We start from the raw sequence: 22,860 nt of genomic DNA on the forward strand, positions 1-22,860 counted from the left end.
GGACTTGCTGAATTCTCGGAACGCATACGCCGAGTTGGAGGACTCTATCGCCGATGGTGCCGAGGAGTCTTGGAGGATTTTCTTGGAACAAGTCAGAGTTATCGCTCCCGACTTGGACCTTTCTCCACTACACCCCGACAAGGTGGTTATTGACGGCGCCATCGTTGATCCTCCCGTCCCCGAGGTCATTTCCGAGTCAGACCTGAAGACTCGGGGACAGAGAATTATCGAGTCTCCTCCTCGTCCTTCGGATGCCTCAGGTTCTTCTTCCATTCCTCCTCCCGGTCCTGGTGGTGTTCCTCCTGGTGGTGGCGATTCCTCTACTCCGTCCAAAAAATGACTTTTTTACCTTTGTGGCTATATGGGGCCCGGCCTGTGGGTCCCCACTTTTTTAAACTTATTTATTTGTTGGTGGTTGTGAACAATTTTCCTTCTGGCCTTTTAAGGCCGTAAACAAAATGATCCGTGCCCTTTTTTGGATAAGGGTTTTAAACAAAATAAATGCCCTTTTTTGGATAAGGGTTTAAGTTACTTTGTGCGTGTTCATGCTTTTCTGCTTCGAATATGTTTGATCCTTTCGAAAAACCTTTTGTTAGCTTGCTTTGTTTTCTTGAGCCTTTTTCGTGCAAAGGCTTGTATGCAAACTTTAAGCTTTCTCAGGTTCTCATATCTCTTTTGTTATCCTTTATACTCAACTTTTGCTTTAGTGAGTTTTTATGACTTAAGTTATTTTTGTGATGCGTTTTTCGTTTACTCGGAATATATCCGAGTTTTTCTACTCGGGTTATTGTCTCCGACTTATGAGTCGGACTGTTCCCGAGTTTAATACGATCAACTTATATAACCTCTTTACACCGACTTGTACCTCGTCGTTTTATCCTGACGACCATGTTAGGTCGGTTCATGGGATTTTCACGCTTTGTCGAGCTTAAGTCGGTGCGTTTCGTAGAAAGACTTAGAAAAATAAAGGAGGATATTAAGAGAGATATTGTAGAAAAGATCTTCATTAATTGGGAAGGTACCTTTTTGCTACTAAGGGTCTTTGACAGCGTGTTTTCCCTTAGCCTCTACTATGATGCCTCGTTAAAAACCCCTCTCCAGAAAAAACCCTTTTTTGGGAAAAAATCATGAAGCTGGGAAAAGAGTACATCAGGGAATAGAGTTCGCTTCTAACTGTAGTACCTTTTCATATTACAAGCATGCCACGACCTGGGTAACTCAGTGCCGTCCAGGTTGGTTACTTTATAATAACCTTTCCCTAACACTTCCTTGATTTTATATGGTCCTTTCCAATTTGCGGCGAGCTTTCCATCTCCCGATTTGTTGACTCCGATGTCGTTTCTGATTAAGACCAAGTCGTCGACGACAAATGTTCTTCGAATGACTTTTTTGTTGTATCTGGTAGTCATCCTTTGTTTTAATGCCGCCTCTCTTATCTGGGCGTTCTCTCGGACTTCGGGGAGCAAGTCGAGTTCCTCTTTGTGCCCCTGGACATTTCCGACCTCATCGTGGAGAATTACCCTTGGGCTTTGCTCATTGATTTCTATGGGAATCATGGTCTCTACCCCATAGACTAGTCGGAAGGGTGTTTCTCCTGTGGCGGATTGGGGGGTCGTCCTATAAGCCCACAATACTTGAGGGAGCTCTTCAGCCCAAGCCCCCTTTGCTTCCTGTAGTCTCTTCTTCAAGCCTGCCAGTATGACTTTGTTAGCTGCCTCGGCTTGCCCATTGGCTTGTGGGTGTTCTACCGAGGTGAACTGATGCCTGATTTTCAGACTGGCTACTAGATTTCTGAAGGTGGCGTCGGTGAATTGGGTTCCATTGTCTGTGGTAATGGAATAAGGTATTCCATACCTTGTTATAATGTTTTTGTAGAGGAACCTGCGACTTCTTTGGGCGGTGATAGTGGCTAGTGGTTCCGCTTCTATCCACTTTGTGAAGTAATCTATTCCCACGATCAAGTACTTGACTTGCCCTGGTGCTTGGGGAAAAGGACCTAACAAATCCATTCCCCATTTCGCGAAAGGCCAGGGGGAAGTTATACTGATGAGCTCTTCGGGTGGAGCCACGTGGAAATTTGCATGCATCTGGCATGATTGGCATTTCTTCACAAATTCTGTGGCATCTTTCTGCAAGGTTGGCCAGTAGAATCCAGCTCGGATTATTTTCCTGGCTAATGACCTTGCTCCGAGATGATTTTCGCAAATCCCACTATGTACTTCCTCCAACACCTCGGAGGTTCTTGAGGTCGGTACGCACTTCAGCAATGGTGTTGATATCCCTCTTCTGTAAAGGACATTTCTCACCAATGTATAATGTTGTGCTTCCCTTCGGATCTTTTTAGCCTCTTTCTCCTCTTTGGGGAGGATGTCGAATTTTAGGTATTCGACTAAGGGATTCATCCATCCGAGGTTTAGGCCGACTACCTCAAGTACCTTTTGTTCGTCTTCTATTTTTGATACCGAGGGTTCTTGGAGGGTTTCTTGGATCAGGCTTCTGTTGTTCCCTCCGGGTTTGGTACTTGCTAACTTGGACAGGGCGTCAGCTCTGCTATTTAGATCCCGAGTTATGTGCTTAACCTCGGTTTCCGCAAAGTGCCCAAGGTGTTCCAAGGTTTTTTCCAAGTATTTCTTCATATTGGGGTCCTTTGCCTGATATTCTCCGCTTATTTGGGAAGTCACCACTTGTGAGTCGCTGTAGATCATCACCTTCGCAGCGCCAACTTCTTCTGCTAATTTTAATCCGGCAATCAAGGCCTCATATTCTGCCTGATTGTTTGAAGCCGGAAATTCAAATTTCAAGGAGACCTCTATCTGGGTTCCTTTTCCATCTACCAATATTATGCCTGCGCCGCTTCCTGTTTTGTTGGAGGATCCGTCTACATAGAGTTCCCACGTAGCCGGTTTTTCCTCTTGTTCACCTGCGTATTCTGCAATGAAGTCGGCGAGGCACTGGGCTTTAATTGCAGTCCGAGTTTCGTATCTTAAATCAAACTCGGAGAGCTCTATCGCCCATTGAACCATTCTCCCTGCAACATCCGTTTTTTGAAGGATTTGCTTCATGGGCTGGTTCGTGCGGACTCTTATTGTGTGAGCCTGGAAGTAAGGTCGTAGCCTTCGTGAGGCTATCACTAAGGAGTAAACAAACTTCTCTAGTTTGTGGTACCTTAGCTCAGGACCTTGTAGAACCTTACTTGTGAAATAGACCGGGTGTTGCCCGACCTCGTCTTCTCTGATCAGGGCTGATGAGACAGCCTTGTTTGCGACGGATAAGTATAGGACGAGGTCTTTTCCCGGTATTGGTCGAGTTAATATAGGAGGTTGGCTTAAGAATTTTTTGAACTCTTGGAACGCCTCCTCACATTCCGGAGTCCATTCAAACTGGCATCCCTTCCTTAATAGGGAGAATAATGGAAGGGACTTTAGTGCCGATCCTGCCATGAATCTGGAGAGGGCTGCGAGTCGGCCATTGAGCTGTTGGACCTCTCTTAAACAAGTCGGGCTCTTCATTTCTAGGATAGCTCTGCACTTGTCGGGATTGGCCTCAATCCCTCTTTGTGTTAGCATGAAGCCTAGAAATTTCCCCGCTTCTACTGCGAAGGCGCATTTTGCGGGATTTAGTCTCATCCCATGCAACCTTATAGTGTCGAAGACTTGTGAGAGGTCGGTTAAGAGGTCGACTTCTTGCTTGGTTTTTACTAACATGTCGTCGACGTATACCTCCATTAGGCTCCCTAAATGGGAGGAAAACACTTTGTTCATCAGCCTTTGGTACGTGGCTCTTGCATTCTTTAGTCCGAATGGCATGACCACGTAGCAATAGTTGGCTTTTGGTGTGATGAACGATGTTTTCTCCTGGTCGGGTTCATGCATCGGGATTTGGTTATATCCCGAGTAAGCGTCCATGAATGATAGGTATTGATACCCTGAGCTGGAGTCCACCAGGGTGTCAATACTCGGTAGAGGATAGGGGTCCTTAGGACACGCCTTATTCAAGTCGGTATAGTCGACGCACATTCTCCATTTACCATTTTGTTTTTTGACTAGCACTACATTGGCTAGCCATGTTGGGTATTTGACCTCTCTGATAAAGCCGGCTTCCAGGAGCGCCTGTACTTGCTCTTCTACTATTGAGGCCCTCTCTGGGCCGAGCTTGCGTCTTCTTTGTTGTACAGGTCGGGACCCTGGGTAAACCGAGAGCCTATGGGACATGAGCTCGGGATCAATCCCGGGCATGTCGGAAGCCTTCCAGGCGAAGAGGTCGGAATTAGCTTTTAGGAGTTCACCCAACCCTTGTTTCAGGGTTTCCCCTAGGTTGGCTCTTATGTAAGTGTTTTTTCCTTCCTCCTCACCGACTTGTATCTCTTCGGTTTTTCGTCCCGGCTGGGGTCGCAGCTCTTCTCTGGTCCTGGCACCACCTAATTCTATGGTGTGGACTTCTTTGCCCTTCCCTCTCAGATTTAGGCTTTCGTTATAGCATTTCCTTGCCAATTTCTGATCTCCCCTCACCGTTGCTATTCCTCCTGGAGTCGGGAATTTCATGCAGAGGTGAGGAGTTGATACCACCGCTCCGAGTCGATTAAGGGTAGTTCTGCCAATTAAGGCATTGTAGGCTGACCCTTCATCGATGACTATAAAGTCTATGCTCAGAGTCCTTGATTTTTCCCCTTTTCCAAAGGTGGTGTGAAGGGGTAAAAATCCCAGTGGCTTTATTGGCGTATCCCCTAACCCGTACAGAGTGTCGGGGTAAGCTCTCAACTCTTTTTCATCTAACCCTAGCTTGTCGAAGGCGGGCTTGAAAAGGATGTCCGCCGAGCTTCCTTGGTCTACTAGGGTTCTGTGGAGATGGGCGTTGGCTAGGATCATAGTTATCACCACGGGATCATCATGCCCGGGGATTATCCCTTGCCCATCCTCTTTTGTGAATGATATAGTGGGGAGGTCGGGTGTTTCATCCCCGACCTGATAGACTCTCTTCAGATGTCTTTTGCGAGAAGATTTGGTGACTCCCCCTCCCGCAAATCCTCCTGAGATCATGTGAATGTGTCTCTCAGGGGTTTGTGGTGGAGGATCTCTCCTATCCATATCATCTCGCTTTCTCTTTCCATGGGTGTCCGACCTCTCCATGAGATATCTGTCAAGCCGACCTTCTCTAGCCAGCTTTTCTATCACATTTTTGAGGTCGTAACAGTCGTTGGTGGAGTGACCATATATTTTATGGTACTCGCAATACTCGCTGCGACTTCCCCCTTTTTTGTTTTTAATAGGTCTTGGGGGTGGCAGCCTTTCAGTGTTGCAGATCTCTCTGTATACATCCACTATAGAAGTCTTTAGAGGAGTATAAGAGTGATACTTTCTGGGCCTTTCGAGACCGGGTTCTTCCTTCTTCCTGACTTCCCTTTCCCTAGAGGAGGAAGTAGGTCCAGGTCGTGAACTCAGGTCTCTTAATTTGGCATTCTCTTCCATGTTGATGTACTTTTCGGCCCTTTCTTGTACATCACTTAGAGAAACGGGGTGCCTTTTAGATATGGACTGTGAGAAGGGGCCTTCTCTAAGTCCGTTGACTAACCCCATTATTACTGCCTCTGTGGGCAGGTCTTGGATCTCTAAACATGCCTTATTGAACCTTTCCATGTAGGCTCGTAGAGACTCTCCGACCTCCTGTTTTACTCCCAGGAGGCTCGGTACATGTTTTACTTTATCCTTCTGAATTGAGAACCTCATCAAGAATTTCCTGGAGAGGTCTTCAAAACTAGTAATGGATCTCGGGGGGAGGCTATCGAACCACTTCATCGCTGCTTTCGATAAAGTGGTCGGGAAAGCCTTGCATCTCGTAGCGTCGGAGGCATCAGCTAGATACATCCGCCTTTTGAAGTTGCTAAGATGATGCTTTGGATCCGTAGTCCCATCGTAGAGGTCCATATCAGGGCTTTTGAAGTTCCTTGGAACTTTTGCCCTCATTATGTCCTCGCTGAAAGGATTCTCTCCGCCCGGGAGTTGATCTTCTCCTTCATCGCGGGAGTTCTTGAGGGAGGATTCTAGCTGCAAGAGTTTTCTTTCTAACTCTTTTCGCCGTTCCATCTCTTCTTTAAGGTACCTTTCGGTTTCCTTTTGCCTCTCCCGCTCTTGTTCCAATTGCTCTAGGCGGCTATGGACCAATCCCATTAGTTCAGTTACGTGGGATGGTCCACCCTTTTCTGATTCGCGACCATCTGAGAAATTTACCTTCGGATTTTTCATTCCTGAGGTACCTTCTCTATGCTGGTCGTTATCTTCCTGGTGCTGGGCCAGGTCTTCATTGTTATTGCCCGCGTTCAGATTCTCTTCTTCGGAATCTGTTTCCGCACGGACTTCCTCATGGAATCTATCCGCCATCGAGGGATGATCTCTCGGGTCCCCGGCAACGGCGCCAATGTTACGGTGGGTAACCGGAGATTAGTCCAATGGATGGCGTTTAGCGGCCCAAGTGTGTAACGGAGGAGAATTCCAGGTAGGTCCGCAACTCGGGAGGCTCCGTCCGACTTGTGCTCGCGTGTGAATGGGGGGTGGTACCTGCAAGGACACTCCGATGCCTAAGTTAGCAAGGGTGTAAGCAGGTCTTTTAGAGTATTGGACTTAGGAATACCTGAGGTGTGTCAGTGTACTTATAGTGGTGAGCCAATAACCACCGTTGGAGTAGTGCCGTATCTTTAGGATAATAACCGTCTCACTATCTTAGGGAGGTTAAGATATGGCTTTAGGAAGTGGTTAGAGAGATTTTAGGGGCGGTTACTCATTTGAATGAGTGTTTACCTGCCAGCTAATCTCACAACCGACTTCTTCGTACCAAGTCGGGGTGGACACCGACCTCTTGAGTGGAGGTGGGTGCTTTGCTAGGCTTAATCTAATGGATCAGGCCTTTCGATTGGACCTGGGCCCTTAACATTGGGTCAGGGTATGAACAATTGTCAAGAGTAATAATATTTGACAAGAAAATTAAAAGCGACGAGAATCCGTTTTTCAAAATTTAAATAAATTGAAACACGAGTTTGATTTGATTAGGATTGGGAATTTGAGTGGGACTTTTTTGGACTTTCAGTTAATCAAGGTTGACACGGTTAAGACTGAAGAAGAAAAACAAAATTGTAGCCACACACCAAACATAAAAAGGCAAGAGTCTTGCATTCTCTTGCTTGCTAGTAGTGTTCCAAGTCCAAACTCCAAAAGCCCTTTCTTTCACTCTCTCATCTCACATATATATACCCCCTCCCACCAACTCTCCCTTTTTCTTCTTCACGCTCTAAACCCTCAAACCTTCTTTCTCTTTCTCTCTCTCTCCATTCTTTCTTCTTATTATTGTTCTCTCAACTTACTTTAATAATGTCTCGCCTTGCTTTCTTCCTCCTTGCCGCCTTACTGGCTACCGTCTGTGTCGGTCAAGCCCCATCACAAGCACCCGCTCACGCTCCACGTGCCACCCCTAAAACCTCTCCGTCTCCCAAGGCTGCTCCTCCCACCGCCACCTCCACCGCTCCTTCACCTCAGCTCGCTTCTCCGCCGGCCTCAGCTCCCACCACCGCCACTCCCCCCGCCGCCTCTCCCACCGCCTCCCCTACCGAGTCACCTCCAGCTCCTCCAACCTCTCCCTCCGCCTCTCCCGGCGCTGCCAATGCCCCCACCGCAGCTAACGGCCCCTCCATTGGCCTTCCACCTGCCGCCGGCGCCCCCGGTTCTTCCACTACTAAGAGCGCCGCTCCACTCCGCACAGTCTCCGTCGCCGGATCTGTGGTCGCCGCCGCAGTTATCATGCTTGTGATGTAGATCTGAAACCTTAGCTTCTGTGTATGGTTAGGGCATGGTTCTTGTTAGTGTTACTGTTATTCAGTTCGAGATTATGTTCAGTTCGAGTTAGATACATTATTATTGGACATTAGTTTTTTTTAAATATTTTTTTAGTATTTAATATTTTGATTATGATTTGTGTTTAGTCATGGACGTTGATGACAGTGATATGTTCGAGATCTTCTGTTTTAGGGTTTGAATGATTTGGATAGCTTCATTCACTTTAGACTATCATTATTATTATTATTATTATTATTATTATTAGCATTTTATTCATGGTGGATCGTCGTTATTATATATTATTTTATTATTTACATATCTAATTTAATTTTGTTTATGCTACCGATCTGTTCCGATGGTTGCAAATAAAATCCTTCATTATCAGAAGATAGAGAGATTTATTGTTTTTAGTATATAGTAGTGAGTGCGTGCGCGAGACGCAGAGGATCTGATCTGAGTAAACAAAGGAAGAGGTAGCAACTAATGAAGAAAGGAAGCAACAAATTCTTGTCGTGTTTTGTGGCTCTGTTAACACGGGCCATCCACAGCTGGCTTTACTAATTTCCTTTTTCCTTTTTTTTTTAATTCTGCTCTGCTTTTATTTTCTTATTTATTAATGCAAATTTTTTAGTGAACTTTTTTTAAAGTGTATGAGAGTGTTAATGAATTGGAAAAAAGAAGAGTTGGGCAAAAGGTGGGTCTTGAGATGCTGTTGGATGAAGGGAAAAGGTGGAACAGGTGTCACATGGAAACAACTGTCACGGACGCATGTGCTTCGCGACCGATACTAGGATAATATAAATATGAAATGATATGATTATTTTTTGCTCCAAATGGTTATGCCTTTTTTTTTTCTCTATTTATTTGTTGAATTCCAAATGCACTTTACTCTCTTATTTTGTGGAATGGAGATAGAAATAGCTAACTGGGCAAGTAAGTGTGTGTTTGGATTACAGTTTGCAAACTATAGTTTATATAAAATTGATTTTGCAAACTTGCTTTTGATGAAAAGTAAGTTTGTGTTAACGTGATTTATGTTTGGCAATCTTTATATCAAAATGGATTATAGTAAAATAAATGTTGTTTGGATTATACTACTCAAAATCACTTTTAGATGAAAAATTACTAAAAGAGACATCAATTTAAATAATTTTTTATATTATTCTATTATTTTACTTTAGATATTTGAATAGAACTTATTAAGAGACATGATAAAATACTAATAAAATACATAAAAAATAATACGAGATATCATAAAAAATTCATATAATAAAAAAAATTCATATGAACTAGAAAACAATTAAAAATAATAATATACATGAAAAAACAGAACACTAAAAAAATAATATAAAAAATATTTATCATATAAATAAAATAAATACAATAAAAAATAAAAATATGAAAGATAGTATTATACATTTTATAATGTCAAAGAAAAAGAAAATGTTCTATAAATTTTTTAGTACCGTTAGTACTCTTTAATTTAGTATCATTTTAGACTATAAGTTTTTATTATTTATGACTCTTTTGTTACTTATAATTAGTATATAATAAAAACGAAAATAAAGTACAGTCAGAAGTACAATAAAAACGAAAAAAAAACATGCAAACATCGTATATAATAATTACGATCAATAACATATATTATATAAAAAAATATAATAAAAAGTAAATAAAATTCATACGAATAAAACCAAATAAAAAATAAAAAAATTTATACACAACATAAATATAGTACAATAAAGAATAGAAAAAAGAATTTATATAAATAAAAAATAATAAATTTTTTTTATTTGGACCGTGATTGAAATAAATTTGTATGAAAAAAAAATTGGAATGAAAAACATACATAAAGAACTATTGTAAAAGTTATATGGTTACTTGCATTTTTTTTTATAGAAGAAAACAAAGGATAAAGTTGGTAGAAAAGGAAAAAAATTCTCATCTAATTTCTTAATGATAACCAAACTTTTCCAACGTAAACGCATAAGCTAGAAATTTTTGCTTCTGGTAAACGTACGTTTAGAGGTATAAGCACTTCTAGGTTGAGAGTTCTAAAAGATTGCCAAACATAAAAGTGGAACGTTCAAGACGCTCAAACGAGCTTCTCTCTTCGTCAACGTGAACCCCAAACACACCCTAAGTTAGACCCAGGCACCTAGCCTTGGGAGTTAAAAAAGATACAAAACCAAAGTAATTCCAAAATCAATTATATGGTTTGTCTAACATACACAATTATTATATTCTAGTGTAATTTACTCCTTATTACTTGAATGGATTGATTGGGAAAAATAGTGTATCCTATGTTTTTTAAGCCCGGGTAGAAAATTTTATGTCCCAAGTCCGTGATTAAAATTCCCTTTAGGGTTAGGCATGTACATGTGAGGGTAGTTGGAGTAGGAGAGAGATGAGAGGGGGAATCCTATGCGTGGAATTTGAAGAGCTTATATATAATATATTAGTGTTAATTATTTCGAACTACTTAGATAAATAAAAAATAAACAATGCTAGATAATTTTTTTTGGAAAGTAATTAGTCAATAATATTTAAAAATAGTAATTCTTTTTTCATTGATTTAGAAGTGTTAGGTAAAAGAATCATGTTAGATTGCTAAAGTAAAGATATTGTAATGCTGGCTAAAAGTGTTAAGTCAATATAAATGGTTCTTAATTTTTTTATATATAAATTTTATTTTCCTTTTTCCTAAAGACTTTTTGACTTCTTCTTTTTCATGATTATACTTCCGAAACAGAACCATGATCAACTTCTGCGAAATCAATCCATTAGTGGTGATGATGGGAATTGATGTTACCCAACATGAAATTGCAATATGAGCATCCCTTGGAATTTCAGCCACTTGGCTTTCTTCTTAACCTCATTTTCAAGGCTTGCATAGTTGGTGAATGGTGACGCTTTCTTTTGTTTTCATTTCTTATTCTTTTTGATGTTGCTGCGTGACATGGTTGTGACTCGTGTTATTTGGTGGATGATTCTCTTAGAATTTCTACAGTAACATACTAAGAAAAAAAAGAAAAAGAAAAAGAAGAGCTTCCAGTTTCTTTGCATGTTGTCTCCTTCCTCATCCTCATTTTAGGTCGCGGATTCGAGTCTCTCTATCTTCGATAAAAAAAATTGCTATATTTACTCATTTTATGAGCATCTCTTTATATTATATTACTTCTAAGTAGGGGTGGCAAAACGGGTCGAACCCACTGGGCCGATCCGCTAAAAAGGCGGGTCGGACTAGGATTTGGAGCCCGCCAAACCTGCACCGTCAAATTGGCGGATTTTGGCAGGGCGGGGCGGGCCGATCTACCGGGTCGAAGTTTTTTTTTTATTATTAAATAAAAGAGTGACTATTATTATAAAATTAATAATTATAGAATTTTTAAACACTTTTTTTCCTTTTTTGTTTTTATTCTTCTTTTAGTTATTAACCTTATTTATTTTATTTTATAATTTCTTTATGTATGCTCAAATTATGTGACTTATTTTTAAAATAAAGATGATTTTATTGACAAATATTATTTTGAACAATTTTATTGAAGTTAAAAATTAAAAAAATAGTAAAAAAATTATATTATAATTTGACTATTTTTTATTTGTATTTTATTTTTTAATTATTATTTTTTGGTTAATTTTAATAAATTTTATTTTTCAAAAAAAAAAAGAGTCAAGCGGGCTAGCCCGCCAACCCGCCATAAAGCGGGGCGGGCTAGCATTTTGAACCCATTTTAGTTGGCGGGTCGGGCCAGTCTGCCCCGTTTATGAGACGGGACGGGGCGGGTTGGGACGTACCGGCCCGCTTTGCCACCCCTATTTCTAAGTATAGTAGCTAGAATCTTGATTTAACTCTTAAAATCTTTTAGGCCGATTAGTCTCTGCAATGTAGTTTACAAGATCATCACGAAGGTCCTTGTTAATAGGCTTCGTCCTCATCTTGCGGAGATTGTTGGCCCGCTTCAAGAAGGATTTATTCCGGGACGAGGAACTCCTGACAACATCATTATTGCTCAAGAAGTCCTCCACTTTATGAAGAAGACTAAATCAAAGAAAGGCACACTGGCCTTTAAGATTGATCTAGAGAAAGCTTATTATGACAGAGTTGGCTGGAGGTTTTTAGCTCATACCCTTAAGAGCTTTGGTTTTCCTATTCCTACACTTAATTTGATTATCAATTGTGTCACTGCTTCTTCTTTATCTATTCTTTAGAATGTGAGTCGTCTGAATGGCTTTACTCCTAGCCGAGGTCTTAGACAAGGAGACCCTATGTCACCCTATCTTTTTGTGTTGTGTATGGAGCGATTGGCATGCTTTATTAGTCATCAGGTTGATTTGGGCTTGTGGGAGCCGGTTGCTATTTCTAGAGGGGGACCAAGAATATCCCACTTAATGTTTGCGGATGACTTGCTTCTATTCTGTAAAGCTACAAAGAGACAAGTGCAAAATGTGATGTTGGTTTTAGAGACTTTTTGCAAAGCATCTGGGATGAAAATTAATGTGGAGAAGTCTAAAGCGCTTTACTCTAAGAATGTCTCTGCAACAAGGAAAGAGGTTTTCACTGGGGTATCCTCTATCAGATTTGTCCAGGACTTGGACAAGTACCTTGGAGTTACCCTTAGTCATTCTAGGGTGACTCGTTCAGCTTTCAATGGTATCCTAGATAAGATTCGGAATAGGCTAGCAAGCTGGAAGGGAGTTTACTCAATCGGGCTGGTAGACTCTGCTTGGTTAATTCTGTTGCCGCCGCTATTCCCACGTACCAGAGGCAGGTCTCTATTTTTTCCAAAGGAATAATTAGTAAATTGGAGTCTATGATGAGGAATTTTCTTTGGAAATGACAAGTTGATGGAAGAGGATTGAATCTTGTTAGTTGGAAGGTACTGGTTACTCCAAAAAAATATGGAAATTTGGGGATTAGAGATCCTTATTGTGTAAATATTGCTCTTCTTGGGAAGCTAGTTTGGACTTTTTTCCAGCAGCCAAACAAGTTATGGGTCCAATTGTTGGATGCCAAGTACCAATCATCTCTATATGACTGTTTTAGTTATCCTAAGAACAAGGACTCTCCCATTTGGAGGTGTCTTTGCAAGACTTGGAAAGTGTTGAAGGATGAGTTTGCTTGGTATATTGGAGATTTGAACCAGAATTTTTGGTTTTCTAGCTGGAGGAGAGAAGGACGGTTATCTAATGAGATGGATTATGTTCACATTTCTGATTCGAATCTCCGGATACAGGATATTTGGTCGGTTGGTAGGTGGCATTTGGATACTTTTTATTCTCCTTTATCTCAAAATCTGAAAGGTAATATTCTCTCTTACAATCCAGATGAACAAGCAGGTCCGGAAGTGGGTTGGTATTGGAGTAGGTCTGCTGCCAAAGTCTATAACTCACGCAATGGTTACTTGTGGTTGTGTAAGCAACTGTTTGGTTGGGAGGAGCGAGAGAATTGGTTTTGGCTTTGGCATCAGCTTGTTCCGAAAAAGTATAAGTTTTTGGCTTGGTTGTGTCTTAAGGAGGCTCTTCCTACTGCAAGTTTTCGCTTTAGAAGAGGGATGTCGTCATCAGATAGGTGTCCAAGATATCTTTCTAGCCAGGAATCGGTTTTACATTGTATTCGGGATTGTCCAAAAGCTCAGCTTGTCTGGCATAGGTTGGATATTTCTTGTCATCCTTTGGATTTGAAGAACTGGTTCTTGTATCATAGTAGAGAGTATCCGTTCAAGTTCTTTTCGGGACTTTGATGGATATGGCGAGTAAGGAATAATGACATATTTAATCCCCATAAAACTTGGCCTCTGAAAAAAGTGATTTGTCTGACATTAACCTCAGAAAAAGAGTTTAGGAATATTTTTGAATTACAACGTATGTCCCTTCCCTCTACTCTAAATGGTTTTTGGAATCCCCCATCCATTGGTACTTTTAAGATTAATTGTGATGCTAGTTATTTTGGTTCGGGTGATAGTGTTGGTTTTCCTTATGTTATTAGAGATTGTAATGGGAGCTGACAAAGGGGGTGTTTGGAAATGATTGAAAGTAATAGTATTTTTCAAGGAGAATTGTTTGCTATTTGGAGAGGATATCTCTTAGCTTGCGATGTGGGTCAACGAGATGTTATTTGTGAGACGGATTGTGTGGAAGCATTTAATCTTGTTACTCAAGATGGTTTTGGGTTTATTGATCCATTGGTGCTCAAAATAAGAGATATCATGATTGGAATTGGCGTGTTGACTTTCGTTTGATTATGAGAGATGCAAACACGGTGGCAGATACTATGGCAAAGATGGCAATGAAGTTACAACTTTCGCATGTGGAGCTTCTTTCACCTTGGGAGGAATTTAAGAGTAGTCTTAAACAGGACTGCCCCTCTATTTAAGTAGTTCCTTGTTTTATTTGTTTTGTTTTTCTTTGTTTAATTTATTTCAGTCACCAAAACTCTTAAAATCTTTCGATATTACAATTTTAAATGAGATTATTGATTTTATAAAATTTGTAGTAAGTCTGACAATTTTACGATTTAAATCTTATTAAGATTATACGTTTTATGTTCTTAATTTTCTTTTTCAATTTTACGTCAAATCTCGATTTTCTCTACTTGACTTCTAACTAAGATTTGTTGAATTTATTTTCACATTATTTTAGCCACTCCTTTTAATTAATGGCAAAATTTCATAACTACCAAATCCATCGAAATAATACCCACCGTAAAATTATCAAATACAAATTCTGTATCAGTTAAAATTTAAATAAACCAAGTCTTCGAGCTGCTATTATATTTTCTTGTAACTTCATCATCCTCCAAATTAGTGTTTAAGATGACTGCCATGCAAAAGCAGGGCAATCAAGGAATCTAATTTAATTTTAAGTATATAGTATAGATTAAAATTTGAGTATGCAAATAAATACACTATCAACTTATTAAGGAGGAAATCTGCATTCAAAGACAATTAGGATTATCTAATAAGTGTTTAAACCAACAGGTCAACATGAATAGCTAGATACCCAAATTGGAAAATAATGTCCTCTAAAATGTTAGGTAATGCTTATAAGATAAGAATTTATATATAATAAATAATAGTACTAACTACTAAGGAGTAGTAATGTTCAATATACTAAACCAAAACTATAAACAAGACTTCCTACTAACAAGAACCTGAATAGATCACAATATACTCAGAGAATTAAACCAGAATAGATCAAACAAAAAACAGAATAACAATGATAACACAAGAAAACAAGAAAGTAACCATGGAAAGCACTGCCTCTGACCTGGCTATAGATCTCTAAGCACTCACAAACTCATACCATATTCAAAACACAGCATGAGATCAAAGAAACAATCAACACAACAATTGGAGTGACCCTACTCACTGAAGAAGATGCATTGGCTTTTGGTGTGGCTGTTGTTGAGGAAGGTGGTGAACCCTTTCCAGAAGAAGAAGGAGTAGTAGTGGATGATGATGATTTTCCATCCTTGACAGTAACTGCAAGCTTCATTCCACCAGAACAGTGTCCAGGAACACTACAAATGAAGTAATGTGTGCCTGAAGTCTTGAGGGGTATGGTGGTGGCGCCACTGCTATCTGTGCTAATGGAATTCCCTGTGCTGCATGATTTGTAGTCGCTTTCTTTCACCTCGTCCACCGTGTGCCCGGATCCGTAGTTAAAAACTATCCCATATCAACAAAATATTCATCAATATTATTATCAGCATTGTCTGATCATATCTGACTAATGTCGAATTCACCTAAACTTTTGTTAATTAAAAAAAAATTATGCTTGAACATTGAAATTAAGGGACAAATTTCTCAAAAGAAAACTATAGAGACATAAATTATACAAAAGCAAGTAAAATGTGTTTAATTATCTCTAAATAGTTGCTCAATTACAAACAAAAACAAAAGGACTTTTCTAGTTTTCTCCATAGTTTTTAGTTTCTTACCAAGGCTATCACCAACTACAAAGTTCTTGCCACTAGCCCAAGTGCTATAATCACCACCAGTGGCCCAACCTGAGGTATCTCCTACAGTGTAAACAGTTGCAATGGTTGGCAAGGCCATGTTCATTGCTAGAAAGAGTGCCAAAACCAATGCTTTAGAGAAAACCATTTTGAAGAGAAAGAAAAAATGAGAAGGGAAGGGAAAGTAAGGAAAACAGATTAAAGAGTTATGCTTTGGTTTTGATAATGCAATTTGGGAAATGGGGTTTGGCTTTATATATAAATTTGGAAAAGGAAATTGGAGTTGTTAGAGTTTGGTCCCATTTTGTTCTGTTCTTGCATGAAGATGGCTTGAGTTACACTTCATACCTAATCACCAGAAAAAAAAAGTGGGGTCTTTTCACTTTTGTGTTCTTTCCTACTCCAAATTATTTGATGAGGTGAAAAGAGTAGTGGTTGATGGAATTATTATATTGAAAATTACAATGCCGTTGACAAAATATGCCAATTAGACTTCACTTTTAATTAACAGCTTAAGTAAGACGATGGGTGCTATAATGAACTGTTAATGATGAAAACTGAAGGGAATGTTAGTTTTATATCCCTCTCATTTCGCTGCCTAATATTCAATTCTATTGTCTTTTGTTTTATGGAAACTTATGAAAAAAAATTATGCTAGTACATTTTTTTAAATTCTCTTACTATTAGATTAGATAACATATGAGAAGTTTAGATTTGATGTTTGAAAATGAGTGAAGTACCAACCCGGCCCCTATCCATTTCCAAGAATGACAACGCGACCCCTCAAAATAAAATCGATCCACTTCGGTCCTTGTTCCGTGATTCCGTCACACAACGCGGTCCCTGTGGGTATTTTTCCGTCAACTCTGAACGGAAAATGCTGACGTGTCACGTTTAGATTTGATGTTTGAAAATAACAAATTCTTGTATAAATATAAAATAATAAAAGTAGTATTTAAAATAGACATAAAAAAATATGCGACTTGTAAAATCTTAAACCTAGAAAAAAACGAGTTTCTCTTAAATAAAGTGATAATCATGTTTTGCTATAATTACATCGAAATCATGTTTTGTTCACATATAAAAGTTACTTGGCTAAGAAAAAGTAAGTCTAAATGATACAACTTCAAACACATGTTTCTAATTGTGAGACTATTCTATCCGATTATATAGTTGGAAAGGGTATGTATTGGGGTCCCTCAATATCATGCATAATTGCATAACATGAATCATGATCATGAAGAATGATTACTTAGAACCTACTCATTGTGGTGCATATAGGAAAGTAGCTCTTAATAGAAAATATTGAATCCTTTACCATGAATCAACGACTTCCCAAATAATATTTGCCGTGCCATAGTGGATTAGTGGTTTAACTCATAATTAGCTAAACATTGTCATGTGCATGAAGGATATAATTGCGTAGTTCTTTGTTATTATCCTTAAAATATGCATTAATCTTCTTTTGAACATGTACTTCCTTCCCTTGATGTGAACCATTTTGAGGAAAAGAAAAAAAATCATAAAACTAGTAATCACATTATGAGTAAAATAATATATATTTACGGAACAAAATACAAATATAACAATATTTATGAGAAAGACCGAGGAAGTGCAGAGAAGGTTCGAGTCTCATTTGGCAAAAGCTTAGTCCTTTTCTAAGATCCCTTTAGAGGGAAAATGGATCCTCTCCAGTTTTTTCAACACTTGATAAAATACAGTGCAATCTCTCACCTTTGATTTTAATAGTGGGACTAAAAATAAATAAGAGAACGAGTGTGATGAATGGTTAGATTAAACACTGCACACCATCCAGTTTTTTATTCACTGGAGAGGATCCTCTCCCCTTTAGAGGTAAGTAAATAGAAGACAGCAGAGAAAAAATGTGGCTAACGCGGCATTTTCCTTGGAGTTTAGGGAAAAATGTGACATACGAAATATTTGATCTTAACTGCATACCAAACACAATAACACGATTGAAACAACCAGCCCAGGCTTCATCTTGTTCATTAAAAAGCATATATATTATATCATTCCATTTGTGTAACAGAGAATAAAGTTGATATTGTTGAGGTTGTTGGGTCCCCTGCTTTCTGGCCAACGACTACAGTGGTTCTAGAATCTAGATGTATGTCATGGGAACAGTCGAACAGTCATCAGTCAAGGAAACAATGCTTGAATAGAAGCATAACATTACATAGCCCCAAATTAAATTAAGCTTAGGATAAAACCAATTTCACATATAACATGGTTTTTGCATATACTAGAGTGAAGTTGCTAGCAGATCAATGTCTAGATTGTTTCCCAACCACCCAGAATCCCCAAAAGACTTATGAAGGAAAAGAAGATATATTTCATCCCTTTCTGCAGAGTTGTATACCATGTTATTACTAATTTTGTAAATTTTAATGCATAACATATAATGAATGGTACTGGAAAGCAATCATAAAGATTAAATATAATGCACTTGCAACCAGAAAAGGTTTTAAGTAACTGAATAACATAATACTACAAATAATAGCTTTTACAACTATGCTGAAGAGCACAAAATGCACAAGAAACTTCGAGTGCGATTCTTCACGAAGAAGCAATACATAATTATTAATTAGACACATTGACATCTCAATGTAGAAGGGGATGCATTAGCAGCAAGCCACAGAACACACCTATGTACTTATTTATATATTGAGCATGCCAATCTACATTTATGTTCTGAGTTTTTGTCTTCCCCTTCTGAGTTTTTGTCTTCCCCTTCTTTAAATAGTCTTCCTCTGAGTCTCCCCAAATGTTACAGAAGAAATGTTTACATAGACCGCATTCATAACCAAAAGAATGGATGCATTGCAAAATGTATCACTAATATTGATATGTTTGTTGCTGTTTGAAGGTATATTAGCATTCCAACAAATGTTTACATCAGGCAATGAAGATATCTTGATTCGACAGAGATGCAAATGACTCGTTCATTTACGATGACAATCCACTCTTGAATATGTTTACACCTCTTGGTTTCTTGTATCCCTTGAACCTCTAGTCTATAAAGGTGTAAGTAAACCACTTGTAAACGACTTTAAATCAATCAAGATTTAGCATGAGCTGAAAGAATGAGCAAACAAGGGAATACCAGCACTCACAATATTGATATCTAGCAGGGAAACCATGGTATCAATCAGCCTTGTCAGCTTCTTCACCATTCAACTCAGAAGCCGTATCTTCAGATGTTTCACCCTCCTTTGCTCGTTCTTTAACAAATTGCCTACCACGAGCTACCCTGATTGGTCTTCCCATAAAGATCTGCATAAGAACAAATATTTCCCACAACACTCCAATTAAAACAAGTTCAAGAATCAAGACAATAACTAAAAAAAGTCACACAGCACTACCAATATTCATGAATCCTAATTCAAGTAAATAAGGTGAAGTACAAAACCTTGAGAGTTACCTTTCCTTGGAACTCATTAAGTGCTGAATCAGCTTGTTTCTTGGATTTGAAGGCCACAAAACCATAGCCAGATGACCTTCTAGGGTTATCATGAAATATAACTGCTGCAGAAACAACGCTACCACTTCCATCATCAAAAAATTCCTTGAGATCTTTAGACCTTGCTTCATAGTGCAAGTTTGCAACAAACAAGTTAAATGTCACAGGCTTTGGTTTCACGGGTGGTGGAGTTTTCTTCTTTTTTATATGAGCGTAATTGAGTTTTAATATCCGGCCATCAAACTCCTACACAGTAATCAGAGAAAAGAAACGTACATCAAGTCAAGGCCTCTTAAAAGATAAAACAGCAAATGCAAATTCTAAAGTAAATTCAATGACTAAACATAAACTATGTTCATTGAAGAACTCCCTGCTCATACCAAAGTGTTTGTAAGTTTTGGACATTGGTTTTAGAGGGAAAGGAAAGGGAAGGGAAGGGATTGGAGTGTAGATGAACTAGACTAAACACCTGAAGCCCTTCCAATCTCTTTCTTCCCCTCCTTCAATCTTCATAACCAACAAACACCCGCTGCAAGTCATTTAGTTATCTTATCCCACCAAAACTAAATGAGTAGTGATACCTATGAAGCACGGACATGAGACACGACACAACGGGACACACGGTCGTGCTAATGTCAATTTTTGTTAAACAGAAGGACGTGTGTGTGTGTATAGAATTTTTTATATAGATTATAATATGTTGATATTTTATTGATACTAAATTGCAAACCTTTTTTTAATGTTTTTAACTTTTTTTAATTATATAAAGCATTTTAGATAATTTTTTTGGCTATATGAATACTTATTTTTCTTTAACTTACCACTCCATAACCATAATAACCCTATGATGATAAGCACAAATGAGTTTCATAATAATTAGCCACACAAACATTTCTGTATAGCTTAAACGAAATGAACTGTATCTAACTCTGGTTCATGGAAAAACATTACCAAACCAAACAATTACAAATTTGAAAAGAGAAGAGTGTAAAGGGCATAGCAGCTGCTTACATACGATTCGAGATTCTGGAGAGCGGCACGAGCCTCTTCTGGTGAACTCATTTCCACAAATGCCAAACCCCTGTTCTTCGTCTTGTTATACATTGAGAGCTTAAACAACACAACACACACACACCATAAAAATAAGTATAAAACACTCCTCCATCACACCCTAAACAGAGAAAAGGGAGAAGAAATCAAACCTCAACTTGGAGCACTTTTCCATATCTCTCGAACAAAGAACGAATGTCTTCAGGGGTGCTTGTCCATGGCACGTTCTGGGCGAGCAACCTCGTCTGGGAAACCTCTTGCTCTGCATGTTCGTCGGTGGAGACACTAGGTGCTGCTTCAGCCTCAGCCTGAGCCTGTTGGGAAAATCTGAGAGTGAAATTAGGGTTTTGTTTGGTTGTGAGGAGTGTTGGGGTGTGATGAGGAAGTGATAATTGCAGGGATTGAAAGGAAGAGAATGGATTGATGGTGGCGATGGAATGGTTGTGAATGTTGGAGAATGATGAGAAAGAATGGTTGTGCGTAGAGAGGTGCGTCGTTGAAGGAATGCAAAGACTAGAGAGTAGCGCCATTACTACTCGCTCAGCAATTCCAGGGAAACTGGAAAGATAAGGGGTTTTACAGTGCAATATATTCATATTTTATTTAGTATTTATAATTTTATGTATAAATTATTTATTATTATTTAATTATTTTAATAACAATTACAAAATCTAAAATAAAATTTTATATTATTGAATTATTTTTTTGTTATCTTTTATTTTTTCGAATTCTTTAATACCGTATATCTTATATATCATTATTATGAATAACCTCATTTAAATATGTATGTATACATATACCAGTATGAAAATATAAATATTTTAACACGGGTATATTATTCAAAAAAAATATTTGAAGATAAAAATAATGAAAAAGATTTTTTTGTTGTAGAATAAATAAAGAAAATATATAAAATAAGAAGCGTAAATAGAAGACTCTAGTATTAATATAATTAGTTTAATAAAAATGATTTATATATTTATTAATATATGCAGAAACCAAGAAAGAGAGAGAAACTGTTAGTAGTGTATAAAGAGAGAGAAGAGTATTTTATTACTTCTGTGTGTATATTATTTGTGACTATGCCTCCTATTTTATACTTGTATAAGATTAGCTTTTTCAAACTTTGGAAAGGATGACACTGTCTATATTAAAAATTTGTATTATCCAAGCACCTTTAATTGGATAAAGGGTTGGTGGTCATCCATATTATAACACTCCCCCTTGGATGACCATTATGAATATGTCTCGATAAAATCTTACTAAAGAAAACCCAATGGAAAAAAAACTTTAGTGAAAGAAAAAGAGTACAATATTCTTTATGATGGGGACTGCCTCATTGAAAACCTTGTCAAGAAAAACCCAATGAAAAAAAACATGATCAAGAAAAAAAGAGTACAGTCTCCCATTCTTGTTGACATCATTTAATATCTCGAAATCGACGCATCTCAATATGATATACCAGTTTTTCAACGGATAATTTTGGGAGTGACTTTGTAAACAAATCTGCCAGATTGTCACTTGAGCGAATCTGTTGGACATCAATTGTGCCTTGATTTTGAAGATTATGAGTCAAGAAGAATTTGAGAGAAATATACTTTGTTCTATCACCTTTGCTGTATCCACCCTTAAGTTGGACAATGCATGCTGTATTATCCTCAAACAGGACATTGGAGCTATCTTATGATCAATCAGTCCACATGATAACAGAATATATTAGATCAAACTCCTAAGCCAAAAACACTCGCAACTTGCTTCATGTATTGCTAGTATTTCAGCATGATTAGAGGAGGTTGCCGCTATCGTCTGTTTCGTGGATCTCTATGATATAGCTGTACCACCATATATGAATAGGTATCCTGTTTGAGATATCCCTTTGTGTGGATCAGACAAGTATCCATCATCTGCTTAGCCAACTAGCGGTGACTTGGATCCATATGGATAAAACAATTCCATGTTAACAGTTCCATGAAAATATCGAAAGATTTGTTTGATTCCACTCTAATGTCTTCTGGTTGGAGAGGAACTATATCTTGCTAGTAAATTCACAGCAAATGATATATCGGGTCGTGTATTATTAGCAAGATACATTAGCGCTCCAATGGCACTAAAATATGGTACTTCAGGACTAAGGATATTTTCATTTTCTTTCTTAGGACGAAATTGATCATTTTCCACATCTAAAGATCTTACGATCATTGGGGTACTTAAGGGATGTAACTTATTCATATAAAATCATTTCAAAATCTTTTATGTGTATGTTGTTTGATGAATAAAGATACCTTTTTTATATGCTCGATCTGTAGGCCGAGACAAAATTTAGTCTTTCCAAGATCTTTCATCTCAAACTCTTCTTTTAGAGTTTTTATAATTGCTGGAATCTCTTCAAGAGTTTCAATGATATTTAAATCATCAACATACACAGCAATTATAATGAATCCAAATGCAGATTTCTTTATGAACACACATGGACAGATATCATCATTCTTGAATCTATTTTTGGCCAAATACTTAGTAAAACGATTATACCACATTCGTCTAGATTGCTT

General features: G+C 38.3%; 3 protein-coding genes across 4 annotated transcripts; 1 reads left to right on the forward strand and 2 right to left on the reverse strand.

Moving 5' to 3' along the window:
- The first annotated feature begins 7,188 nt into the window (after positions 1-7,188).
- On the forward strand, positions 7,189-8,096 carry LOC130945129 (lysine-rich arabinogalactan protein 19). The gene has a single exon (XM_057873820.1). The coding sequence runs from the start codon at positions 7,359-7,361 to the stop codon at positions 7,797-7,799; it is 441 nt and encodes a 146-aa protein (XP_057729803.1). The 5' UTR covers positions 7,189-7,358; the 3' UTR covers positions 7,800-8,096.
- Positions 8,097-14,843: 6,747 nt separating this feature from the next.
- LOC130946299 (blue copper protein-like) lies at positions 14,844-16,008 on the reverse strand. Its single transcript, XM_057874975.1, has 2 exons — positions 15,763-16,008; positions 14,844-15,490 (listed from the first exon to the last, which is right to left on the reverse strand). The coding sequence occupies exons 1-2, from the start codon at positions 15,926-15,928 to the stop codon at positions 15,120-15,122; spliced, it is 537 nt and encodes a 178-aa protein (XP_057730958.1). The 5' UTR covers positions 15,929-16,008; the 3' UTR covers positions 14,844-15,119.
- A 2,509-nt stretch (positions 16,009-18,517) lies between these two features.
- LOC130943765 (28 kDa ribonucleoprotein, chloroplastic) lies at positions 18,518-20,878 on the reverse strand. 2 transcript variants are annotated; one of them, XM_057871778.1, is made up of 5 exons: positions 20,464-20,878; positions 20,273-20,371; positions 19,223-19,507; positions 18,915-19,074; positions 18,518-18,815 (listed from the first exon to the last, which is right to left on the reverse strand). In XM_057871778.1, the coding sequence occupies exons 1-4, from the start codon at positions 20,839-20,841 to the stop codon at positions 18,946-18,948; spliced, it is 891 nt and encodes a 296-aa protein (XP_057727761.1). In that variant the 5' UTR covers positions 20,842-20,878; the 3' UTR covers positions 18,518-18,815; positions 18,915-18,945. The 2 variants fall into 2 exon arrangements, with proteins under 2 accessions (XP_057727761.1, XP_057727762.1); XM_057871779.1 differs by having other exon boundaries at positions 18,905-19,074.
- Between the last annotated feature and the right edge of the window lie 1,982 nt (positions 20,879-22,860).

The sequence above is a fragment of the Arachis stenosperma genome, chromosome 8, assembly GCF_014773155.1.
Source record: "Arachis stenosperma cultivar V10309 chromosome 8, arast.V10309.gnm1.PFL2, whole genome shotgun sequence".
Lineage (NCBI taxonomy): Eukaryota > Viridiplantae > Streptophyta > Magnoliopsida > Fabales > Fabaceae > Arachis > Arachis stenosperma.

Bases quoted from the DNA above. Each gene is read 5' to 3' on its own strand.
- LOC130945129 (XM_057873820.1), top strand. From the start codon at position 7,359: ATGTCTCGCCTTGCTTTCTTCCTCCTTGCCGCCTTACTGGCTACCGTC.
- LOC130946299 (XM_057874975.1), bottom strand. From the start codon at position 15,928: ATGGTTTTCTCTAAAGCATTGGTTTTGGCACTCTTTCTAGCAATGAAC. The intron at 15,491-15,762 runs GTAAGAAACTAA...GATATGGGATAG, and splicing joins TGTAGTTGGTGATAGCCTTG to TTTTTAACTACGGATCCGGG.
- LOC130943765 (XM_057871778.1), bottom strand. From the start codon at position 20,841: ATGGCGCTACTCTCTAGTCTTTGCATTCCTTCAACGACGCACCTCTCT. The intron at 20,372-20,463 runs GTTTGATTTCTT...GTGTTGTTTAAG, and splicing joins GAAAAGTGCTCCAAGTTGAG to CTCTCAATGTATAACAAGAC. The intron at 19,075-19,222 runs GTAACTCTCAAG...GTTCTTATGCAG, and splicing joins TTAATGAGTTCCAAGGAAAG to ATCTTTATGGGAAGACCAAT.